Source organism: Saccostrea echinata, unplaced genomic scaffold (genome assembly GCF_033153115.1).
Source record: "Saccostrea echinata isolate AGI-Se365-2 ecotype Australia unplaced genomic scaffold, CSIRO_AGI_Sech_v1 ptg000015l, whole genome shotgun sequence".
Lineage (NCBI taxonomy): Eukaryota > Metazoa > Mollusca > Bivalvia > Ostreida > Ostreidae > Saccostrea > Saccostrea echinata.
Window position 1 is genome coordinate 12,511,442 of NW_026889764.1, and position 12,778 is coordinate 12,524,219.

The following is a 12,778-nucleotide window of genomic DNA, read 5'->3' on the forward strand; positions in this document are numbered from 1 at the left end:
TTTTTTTTAAATGCCAAACATGTGCCGAGGGGGTACACATATACATGCGATCCATAAAAACATGTACATGGGGACAGTTTTCCAGGGGCTAATTAATTACACTTCATATGCCCATGGCTCACAAATTATGTCAACAAATTACATGTAATTTGCCTAGTAGAGTGCACATGTACCAAAAATACACCTGGGGTCTCCCCAAACTTTGGCTTGTTTTTCCAAAATTTGGGTCTCAGTCGCACCCATACAACCCACCCCCAGGCCCGAGCGAGCAGGATAAAACACCCAGTAGTCTGTAAATCAATGCATGTCCTAATGAAAATTCACCAATTGATATGGGGCCATTCACCTTCCCTCTGAGATACACACCTTCTTCTAAGGCCTACTGCTTTTCAGTGAATTTCCTCTGCAACTGACCAATGTGTCTTAGATTCGCATTTAAAACTCTGTATATAAGCGTCATAGTGACAGCTACATGTTGCACATCATTTATTTCAGCAAGCACTTTGCTACACTGCAAATGTGTCCCATAATTATTCTAATCATTTTTCTACATAAAATATCACATCAAACAGGGGATATCTCAATTCTTTAAGAAATTTGACCGGGTCTTTAGTACGAAACTATCCCCTGCCACCTGAACAACAAAACCTGCTTGAAAAACATGCAATAAACAAACTAAATTTGATCACATATTTTGTAAGTTTTTCTTTGGGAAAACTTCCATTACATTTTGGGAAAATACAGGCATATTTTCAATTGGGACTGGGGCCAAATTTCAGCCCCAAGTCGGCCCTAAAAAAAATCACTGACTGCACATTTTATCTATATACAGAACATCAAATGCTCGTATTTATCCTTTCTTTTCCTGCTGCTAGTACATTGATTTCTTACCTGAAGCCATTTGAATGCGTCTTATCAGTGACCCGTGATTGTTAAACAATTAAAGTGTAACTCTTATAAAAACAAAATTTTAATTATGAGATTTTTTGCATTCAATCAATACAATTTAAAAATGATTGATATTAATATCAGAAAGAAACACCTTTGAATTATGCTCATAACCATTCCCCAATTTACATGTATTTATAAAGTTTTATTATTCTTCATTAATTGGTAGTTGCATTATATGAGATCTGAGATCTTACGAAATTGCAGGTTGAAACTTTATAATTTGGATCCGACATCTTTTTAAGTATGCCAATGCATGTTTGTCGAACAACAAAATTCCTTTGAACAATTAACAAAGACTGGTTAAGCCTTTCCCTGAGTTTGAACACTGATACGTTAATAAATGAACTGAGCAGATCCATTTTTTTTACATTGAATTTAAGAGTAGCAAATTTTAAACGAACAACCGACTTAACAAATTTTAGTCGATAGTCAATATGATTGAATGATAGTCGAGTACTCAAATATTCATTGACACCCCTAATGAAACCATCAAACAGAGTTCAAAGATACTATCACATTTTCTGTGTATTATTTGTAAAAAGTACTCTATTAAATAGATGTTTACATGCAGTCAATTTTGAGGATGTAATTACAAAATATAATATAAAAATAGGGATTAATTAGGAGTTTTTTTTTCATGATTTCACAAAGGAAATGCACATAACTTATACATGTAAAAAATTTATTAGGGATGGCAATGGTCAACTGGGTAACCATCTAATCAGTCAGAAATATAGTAACCGGTTTAGTATGGGATGACGGGTTATGATTTTCATAACCGGTTAGTCGGTATTTTTTGTATAAAATTATGTACTTTTTCAATAATATACCAGTATACATATTTTTTTAAAAAAATTACCACTTAGATCATGTAGATAGCATGTGTAAAACTAGTCTCATTCAAGCAGATGCTCGACTGTCTCCATAAACTCAATCCTGCTCGTTGGAGTTTACGGAGACAGACAAGCATCTGCTTGAACGAGATTAGTTTAAAACTGAAAAGTTGCTATCGACTTAGGCCAAATAAAAAAATATGTGTGGTTCCGGTTACATCTCCAAACAAATTAGGGTAGGTAGGTAGTTTTTTTAACGTCAAAAATATCATTGAATGTTCTTGAATTAACTATTGGTGATATTGGTGAGATAATACTATTGCTTTCTTTCAAGTGGTGACATTTGTAACTGACAAAACACTTGTACTGTGTGTTGAAACAATGTTGTCAAAGAAGGCCACCATTGCTGAAACTAAAACTAATACTGAAGCCAATGAGGGAAATTGGGGAAAATTCCGGAAATTTGAAAATTATCAAAAAAAGTTTAGGGTCGGGGGTATAAAATAGGGACAGTCGGGTAACCGGAACCACACATATTTTTTTATTTGGCCTTATTAAATTATTCACAATATACAGACACTGTGAAAACAAATCCCCATTATTTTGTCATTACAGTAAAACATGCTTATAAGTGCCAGGGACAAATAATTTTGATTCATTATAAATGTATTCATTTTTCAGTTTAGTTTTCAGTATGTTTTAAAACCACAGGGAATGAAAATCACTTCACTATACCCTTCAATTCCTTATTTAAGTCTGTTCGCAGTAAGCATGTTTTACTGTATAACGCAAATACCACTCTAAGTTTACATACCCCAATCATAAAAAATTCTATTTTCTAATTTCAAGAACTAATTTTTTACTAAACAATGTTTTACATGGTAATTAATCTAGTTCATTATCTGTAATGGTAGCCTAGTTGTAGGGCATTCATTTTGTAATCAGGAGCCCTGGGCTTGATTCTCATTTGCTGTGTCAAACCTAAGACATAAACATACAGGTAATGAAGGTTCCTTCACCAAGTGCAAAGCATTAGAATGAAAGTCAAAGGTTTTTCAGATGAGACCTTAAAAACCTCTCAGTAGATGTTGGGACAATAAAGAACCCTCACTACTCAATGGGCCTTAGTGCCAAGTATTAAGGTCTATGTCTGAAGCCCTTCACCAGTATGTGGTAATGTCTCTATACGAGAGAAAAATTCTCAAGTAAGATGTAAAACAACATACAATCAATCAAAGTGTCAGTAAGAAGCTGATCCTTACGTTGCAGGTTCGAATCCCACAGCTGGATGTGGAGATAGGTTCCTCGGATGAAACCATATGAACCGAGGTTCCGTATCACAGAAGGTGCTGGCACGAAAAAGATCCCTCACTTCCCAAAGGCCGTAAGTGTCAAGTACAGGTCTATATTTGCAGGCCTCCACCAGCAAGTGGTGGCATAATAATATGACTAAAAAAAATTTGAAGGGGCAATAAACAAAACACAAATCAATCCTGCAGTCTTATCACAGAAATAATTCAAACTTTTATGTATAAATATATTTCCAAATTTCTTTTGCAATTTAACTGAGTGACATTTTTGAGATTTTCCAATAATAATACACATTTACTAACTGGGTTCGAGGGCAACATGTGTTTTGTCGGACCCAAGAACCAAACTGTTTGCCTGAGGCCATTAGGCCGAAGGGAAACAGTTTGGATCAAGGGGTCAGCAAATTGCATTTTACCCCGAGAACACGGTCAATAAATGTTTTGTTATATCTTTTACTTTCTTTTTTTGTTTGACATACATGTATTTTGTGCTGGCTTCCATGATGTAAATTTCCTTTACCAGCACTGAGGTAAAACTCTGTCAATTCCGTAACTTTCGAACACCAACGAATGCAAATGAGATTTAACTAATCCCGCGCATACTGTAATATGTAAGCAGTCCAATGATCTCATTGACAGGTTCAATATCTCACTTTGGGGTTCAACATAGATTTTTTATGATTGCTCATAAAACCTTGGAAATGTTAGACATTTTGAGGGTACACTGGTATAGATTTATACATGTTATATAAGAACAAATTTTTAAAGGTATAACAAATTATAATATTAATTAAGGCCCTAGTTATAACAGCTATTCACACTTGTTGAAGAATATATAACAATAATTATTATTTTTATACATGTAGTATGTTAGATAGTGTATTGTTGAATTTTTGCATTTTTTTTTTTTTTCAATAAAAAAAAATAAGTCTTGGTGAAATTACATGCTCTCATGCATTTAAATATAAGGTAAAGCAATGGGGATTTGACAATGTCATGTCAGGGCTAACAGACAGACTGAACCATAAAATAGATAACATACATCAGTGTTTGTGCGTACATTTATACATTTGCTGGCATATACATGTAACATTAGTGCTGTAAGCAGCTGTTAAATTTTAGATAAGAAAAATTCTAACCTTCATTTCCATGGTCAACGCCAATCATATATTAAAATGTCACCGTGAACTCTTTCATCACTCGCTACATTTATCACAGAAAACTCCGACACAAGACTGTTCATCGCTGTTAATGTGATCGTCAGAATTTCCTCGTAAACAATTTGCGCAAGAATATATATATATATCCCTTTAAAACTAATGCTCCCTGTACGCAACAAAGGATTTTATGTGCTTCGTAGATGTGGATTAAACGTGCATGTCTACATACGGCTCGTACGTTAAGAAAATGTACAACTGTCACATATTTTCTTCTCATTTTCTCAATTTCTGTCTGTAATACCGACTTGCATGGCTACTTCCGGGGACGTACTAAAGACTTGATATACTAAAGAACCTGATATTCGACCTGATGATTTTTCAAAAAATAAAAATAATCAGATTGAGTGTTATACATGATTTATTTTTAAAAATTATTGATTATGAAGCATTATGCTATTATATACTAAACTACACTTTTTTTTTAAATATTTGCCAACAAAGCATCAGATCATATCACGTTTTTCGTATATCGGGTCTTTAGTGTCTTCTTCCCACAATGCCGCTCGTGATTGTTTACATCCAGGTTACAAACAAGAGGCCCCGATTAAGACTCTTTCTATACGGATGCATTTGTAAATGTTGATTTACCTTTACTTGTGTAAATTAATAACTTGCATTTATAAACGATTTATATAACAGAAAACAGAGAAATCGAATCAAAACAATTTATTTAAAACACAACAACTATCTAAAACCGTACAAGCATGTGTTACGATGCCCTAAAAGGCGTGGCTGGTTTGTAGACAACTTGTTCCTGTACGATTCTCGAATAATTATCATATAAAATAGAATAAAATATAGCACGGAGCTTGTTTCTCTTTATACCACATGACAAGATTTAATATGTTAGAAATTATGTCATTCAAACTTTTTCATAATATTTTCATATTTTTAGCTATCCAAAAAATACTTTTATGACCTGCTGTCCCCTGAATATAGGGGCCAGCCCCTTTTTCTTGATGTTATCTGAAAGCTCTCGTAATTACACACAACTTTTATTCTATATGTCTTACCAAATTTTTATCAGTTTAAAAGTTATGAAACAAAAAGCAGCAAAATTTCATGGAAAAATAATTCTTAAAACTTGCCGTCACATAGCTTCCGAACTTAAAAAAATTAGCCTACAATTTAAATGTTCTGCGCATCTGCAATGTATTAATTACAAGTTCTCCAGTTTTCATGCAAATATCATGTGTCGTTATTGAGAATTCTACTGGACAAGAGACCCTCCAAATATCGATTAAAGGGCAATAACTCATGAACGGGGGTATATATCAAAAATTTGAAAAAACCGTTTTTAGGCAATAACACATTGTATCTACCCTGAAAGTTTCATAGCAATCGGACAAAAGGTCTCCGAGAAATCGCCTGCTGAAAATCGGCGGGAAAAAAAATATAAAATAATAATAAGAAACAGTAGAATAACAGTAGGGTCTTCCGAAGGAAGCTCGGAAGACCCTAATAAGAAAAACAGTGGAAAAGAAACTGAAGAATAACAAGAAGGTCTTCCGCTGAAGACGGAAGACCTTAATAATCTTAACCATCAGAATCAGTAGAAGGTCTTCCGTTGGAAACGGAAGACCTTAAAAAAAAGAATAATAATCTTAACCCTCAGAATCAGTAGAAGGTCTTCCGTTGTGACGAAAGACCTTAACAATACATATCCGTGAACAGGGATAAAACACAGGCCCAGGAAATGCCAGAGGTGGGATCGGGTGCCCAGAAGGAGTAAGCATTCTCTATCAACCTGTCACACCCGCCGTGAAACCTAAGTATTAATCAGGAAGACAGAATCAAATGTGGTGTAAAAACAAAAGCCTAACAATTGATATACAACATGTCAGTCAAAATACAACCCAATGATAGGTTTTATTTGCTAACAAGGTCATTATAACCACCAGCAAATTTATTTTCTTTTCGTTTTATAATTGCGTATTTTGGATCAAAGGGTTAGCTGTATTTGAAATATTGAAAACAAACAATCTTAATATCTTTTGGCCAGGTACGAAGAAATGTTCAGGATATGAGGAAAATAACGCAATTCTTCATGTCATACCGCATTGCCTAGCGAAAAAAAATTACATTTTCAAAAAATATGCAGACACCTAGGGTCCAAGTGATATTTAATGCATTGTCAACGAAAACTACACAGTTTTGATTTTTCAGAAATTCACGGGGCCAAAAAAGGCCCTAAGTGAACCTAACCCTTTTTTAGATTGTTTTGTGATCTTAATAATATATACCAGGAAAAAACACTTGTCAAACTGCTTAGTTTTAGTTGACACTGCATTGAATATCACTTGGATCCTTGGTGTCTGCATATGTAATGGAAATGACGTAAATTTTGGTATCCAGTATAGGTACAGTAAATCAAACTTACTTCCATTGACTGGAATGTTAAAATTATTTAAAACTAAAACTAAAGGTGATTTTGAAGAATTCCATCTGATGAAAGTGAACTCTGAGTATAGGATGGATTACCAGATGTGGAATTAAAACTGTGTTCTAAACTGCAGTTGTATTAACGGGCTTTACAAACTCTTTTTAAACAAGCTTTGTCAGCTGGAACCAAAACATGTTGCATCTTTTTTTTTAAATAATTGAAAACGTTTAAAGTGCGAAATATTTTATTTTGAAATCAATATGAGATCGTTAGTCAATGATTGGTCGTGTGGTATTCTTCTTTAAGGATGTCTCTGTTTTGACTTCTGGACTTGCAGAAATGATGTTGTATTTCAAAGAGATAATTTGTTTACTAACTTTGCTTGCAATCAGCACCGTACCTGTCCCGTGTATGTCAGGTATTCCAGTAATGACTTTGACCAGAGATCCGACCTATAGTGAATTATTACCGACACATACGCGATACCAGATAACCTCTTTACAAAATATCAGTCTTATGGACAGCGTTTTTGGGTGTTTGCTACGTTATCCTTCATGTGTTGGAATCCTGCACAACGCTAACATTCGCTTATCTTTTCTTCTGATGTGCTATCTCAATGAAAGATCGGTAGGAAGGACAAGGAAAGTGCCTGGGTGGATATTTCTCTCTGACTTGAACGGTACTTGAAAGATTTTATTCCTTAACTTGTATTATTTCTCTGGAAGGATTTCAGGAAATAAAGCAGGAAATCAACAAATTGTATTCGTTTTATGATCTTTTATAAAAAACACTCAATATTTTGATACTTAAAACGCTAGGAATTCTGAGCAGAATGTAAATACTGGATTTTAAAAAAACTGTGTGATCTTTTCCAATCTAGTCTAAATAGCATAACGCAGTTTCATAAATCTTATGGCGTTTTTAAACCTCCCCTTTAAATTCCTAAGAAAACAAATTTTTGGATGTTTTGCGAGAGAGATACAGATCAATGCAAGATGAGACTTATTGTCATTCATTCCTGATAATCTGTATCACAGTAAAAAAAAAAATAGCTTAATAAGATATATTGATAAACACTTTGTAATAAAGATCAGTGATATTTGATTAATTGTTCAAATAAACATCTGATATTTCTATTATTTGTTTAAATTTCTTGATTTTGACTTCATGATTAAGCATTTTATTTTCACTGTGGATAAAAATTTAAATCTTTTTATTTCAGTTTGCCTTAAAGGATGGGTACCTTTTTCTGGTCATTGTTACCTTCACGTTAAAAACGAAACAGATTGGAAGGATGCAAAGGTAAAAAAGAACCAATAAAAATATTTGAATACAATAGTGTGAAACAATTCAAAATATTTCATGGTCTTAAGGACAGGAGGTCACTTTGGAATGTCTGGAGTTTCTTACTGGTTCTTAGGTTCATCCAAATGTTTTGTAAATGGAATGCTTTAAACAAAATATAATTTGGCATGAAGTTATCTTTTGTAAGACAACAGTGGTAAACACAAAACTTCACGGGTTTGGTCTTCTGTTCTTATAACCGGTCGCTGTAGTCTAGTGGTAAGGTGCTCGCTTCTTGATCGAAGCCTATGTATATGTGATGGGTACACTAGAGTCAAAAGGTGGCATTTTGTTCTGAATTAAGCGCTGCTAAAATGTCCTCAATATAGTGTGTTATAGTTTCCCATATTTTTGGATCAGTTTATTAATATAAAATCACAATCAGTCATAAGAAACATATATATAACATACAGTGTATGTTTACAGACACGTAGTACAAGGGGGAGAGAGTGGCTGCCCTTCCTTCCGAAGAAACATATATATAACATACAGTGTATGTTTACAAACACGTTGTACAAGGGGGAGAGGGTGGCTGCCCTTCCTTCCGAAAATTGCCATTTGCTGTATGTAGTATGGAAAGTCTACATATGCATACAACAAAAGACTTCCATTTTCTGCAAATTCAAGAACATTGCAATTTCACAAAGCCTGCTTTTAATACATGGAATCTCAGGGGAAACTTTGTTATAGAAAATAAAGGTGCCAAGTCTCAACTTTATATTGTAGTTTTAAATGGGACATATGGTCTTGACCAATTATTGGTATTTTTAAATAACTTAATTGTGATTGTAACGCGCCATTTGATTGGATAAAAAATTTACTTTAAATCGTATAGATTGTGTTGCCTACGTCACAATGACTTGCGTCAAAAATGTATCGATCCGCCTGTCGTTACATTTAAATTTTGTACAATTTAAAGTCATTTTTTAAGGGCAATCATTTTTTTTTTCTTACATTAACTGAATGAAAATTAAATTATAAGGAATGAAATTAATAGCTACCCAATTTATACGGTATAAAGTGGATTGGAACAGTTCACGGTTTATAAAGCGTAAACTGCCCCAACCCACTTTATACCGTATAAATTGGGTAGCTATTAATTTCATTCCTTAAATAAAGTGAACTCTTTTCATTGAAAGGCTGTTTGAGCCTCTAAAATTATGATATAACTGCTGTATTCCTGATTGATTATTATTGCTGAAATAATAAAAAAAAAATTCATCGACCTTAAGTTTCGAGAAAAAAAAAATTACTTAACCTAATGTAATATATGCATGTTTTATTAACAGCAGTTCCTTTGCATGGATAATGATTTCCATGAAAGTTTCATGAATTCGCGGAAGCATTAAAATCCCACTTTTAATATCCCTGATTGATTAATAATGCTAATACGTAAAATTTTTCGACCATAACTATCACAAAACATTCACGGAAATCATGTATACATTTCACTGAGGTTAAGGGACTATGATCTTTGATAAACATTTCTATGAATTTTTCACGGAAATTATTACAATTTTCGTAATTTAAAGATCGACATATTTTATGAGGATTTATTTATCGAACATCAAAATTAAATTTACAGCAAAACAATTACATCATTCTAGTACTCTGTTTTTGTGCAGACCTATAGTACCGGTAGGGGAGGGCAGACCACTTTTTTAGAATTGTCATGCCGTAGATATACTGTGAAAAATTACGTTTAAAGTCCCGTCCCCCTCCTTTTGTAGCAGTAATGTCGAATTATGCCATATATGTTTATGAAAATCATTATCTCCCCTCTTCCATATAAGATTTTTTAGCTTAATTGCATGGGCCGTTAAGATTTATTTTGGGGTTTGTCAATTAATTTTGTGCCCCCCCCCCCCTCTTTCTCAACGTTGAAAACGAAATTTCACTCGGCCTGGTTTTTAGCTCAAGTATATTTTAGGGATATCAAATTGGTCAATTTTTGACAATCGGTTACTCGGACGTTTTTCCGATCGAGTACCCGGGTACTCGGTAAAAGTGTAAATACAAGTGTGTTAATTTTCTTGAGACCCGTTAAACCCCAAGGCTGTTTTTATCACGTTTATAAATGTACTATATAAACACCGATTCCAACGTAAATGATTTTTGGCACTAAATTTATTTATCAAATAAACACAAAAGACATAATTATTAGATACAAAATTACAAATGGTTTACAGTTCTTGTTTAGAATATATATTTCATCGAAAGGAGGACACCCTGTTACGCAGGTTTGTGATGATTAGACTAGCGAAAGAGAAGCAACGGACGTTGTTGGGATCGCTAGTCTAATATTATAGTAAGTTTAGTCTAATATTATAGTAAGTTTAGTGTATAAGGGGAAACAATTTCATATGTTGATTGCTTCCTCCGTATACTATGGTGTCCGGATAGGGCCATTTGCAAAAGCTCAACAGCGCGTTCAGAAAAACACGCCGTCATGCTAACACACAACACGCCATCGCGCTAACACATCATTGAACAACACGCCGTCACGCTAACACAAGTTCGCACAACACGCCGTCGCGCTAACACACAACTCGCCGTCGCGCTATCAAAAAGTTGTGTTAGCGAGTTGTGTGACAGCGCGACAGCGTGTTGTGTAAAGTTGCATTAGCGCGACGGCGATGAGATAGCGAATAGTGACCATTATCATAAAATGTATTAACAATGAAAATTGAAAAAAATGCATATCAGACGGACCCCTAATAACACCAGAGTCGGGATAAGGTGCCAAGGAGAAGTAAGCATCCTCTGTCGACCAGTCACATCCGCCATCTTTGTTCTAAAGTAAACGGATGTCAAAATTGGAATGACTCCTCTGTCAAATAAAAAACTTGAAATTCATGTTTTTTGGGGAATTAAGTTCATAAAACTGCCGCGTGCATCCTGTTTTTGTATTCGAAAATTATATTCCAAAAAATGATAAGTTTTTTATATAATTGTTTGGCTTGTTTACTTCTTAAATATCACCAATTAAACGATGAAGAATCACTAGACTACTGAAAAATGGATGAAAAAATTCTGCAATAAGCTCTAATTCCATTCTTTATCATCATTCAAGTTCATATATGTACTTTGAATTATTGTTTTTGAATTTACTTTTAATAAGAAAGATATGAAAATTCTGAAAGTACTCATAAAACATCACGTTATTTTTGTTTTAATTCTGGAATCAAAGCACACACACACACACACACACACACACACACACCCTCACACACACACACAGAGAGAGAGAGAGAGAGAGAGAGAGAGATTATAATTATGTACATCATAACCATAACGTCGGGAAGTGCATTTCTTTTGCTTCATTAATCAATTTTTCAACCTACTCCACTTTATCTTCAAATTATTTATTTACGTGGACGATTTGTTGGCATTTTCAGGATATTTGCAACAGAAGTGATGCCTACCTACTTCAGACAGAAACACATGAGGAAGCCTTATGGGTTACAGAGGCATTTCTGCGACCTGTAAATGTTGGTACGGAACATTGCACTTCAAGATTTATCAAATCGGTTTTTTTAAATCTTTTTTTTTTTATTATCAACGACATAAAGTATGTTTTATTTCTAGGCAAACATTATTATATTCTTCCTGAATGCGTTTAAACGTCGATCATAATGACTTCAAAAATCTATTTAGGTCTACATGGGTTTCTTATTCGAGTTGGATAGGGGCTAATGACTTTAGCTAGGGAAGTCATATAAATATCTTTTGTTTCAGTTGAGTGTACTACTTGGGATTCTTGTTCGAGTTGGATAGGGGCAAACGACTTCAGCCAGGAGGGTTTGTATTCCTGGAACCATGGATCCGATCAATTCAATGCTACATTTTGGTACCCTGACCAACCTAACAATTATGCCGGTGATCAAGACTGTGCTGCTCTTACTCGTTCTGCGCAACTGAATGACAAAGAATGCTCTTTCAAGTACGAATTCGTCTGTGAAAGAGACTTATTCATTTAAATAATTAAGATTTCTCCACAGCAAAAACTCAATGTAGAGAAAGCTATTCCATCATCTCCATGATTTCCATTGAGGTCGGTTTACTGTATAACCAGATATGCAGGATACATGTACATGTTTTGCTTATTCTTAATGTCTCAAACATCATTAAAGATATATATCTTCCAAAACAATTTAAAGTCCACACCTTGTATTTCTTAAAAATATACATCGACTATTGCTTCCGAACTTTTTAATTACAAAAAAGAAAACTCTATAGTGCCTAGATATTGAACATCTGAAACATAATCCTCCAAATTTGAAGTGTTCATGTTCTTCTTAGCCTACAAGTATATTCCTGTTGGACACGATTGGGGAACCCTGATCTTTCAACAGGCATCACAGTTTCATAAATATTATGAATTCTGTGGAAGATAACCCCAAGCGATGGCCAAACATGAAAAGGAAGACCTTCCCACTTTGTCAGAATTGACTGAAAGAATCATCTCGTATGAAGCGATTGAGGGGCAATAAGAAAACTATCTATTGTCCTGTCTTCGATAATTCAGAATAGAAAAAAAGAAATTAGATACATGTAAGATTTAAATTAGTTTGTACTGGTCCCAACTGACAAAGCAGGTTGCAACAATGTCTTTGTTTGTAAGGGTTATTATTTTAATTGTATCTTAGAAGAACTAGGATTTAATTCCGCTAGTGCTATTCCATCTAATACCCGTAGCTCCCTTTCCAAGGAGGAAATTCTTCAAAATCACATGTC

General features: G+C 34.2%; 1 protein-coding gene across 1 annotated transcript; it reads left to right on the plus strand.

Moving 5' to 3' along the window:
- The first annotated feature begins 7,021 nt into the window (after positions 1-7,021).
- On the plus strand, positions 7,022-12,123 carry LOC133187876 (brevican core protein-like). Its single transcript, XM_061323267.1, has 4 exons — positions 7,022-7,376; positions 7,920-7,999; positions 11,440-11,536; positions 11,780-12,123. The coding sequence occupies exons 1-4, from the start codon at positions 7,037-7,039 to the stop codon at positions 12,019-12,021; spliced, it is 759 nt and encodes a 252-aa protein (XP_061179251.1). The 5' UTR covers positions 7,022-7,036; the 3' UTR covers positions 12,022-12,123.
- Positions 12,124-12,778: the final 655 nt, after the last annotated feature.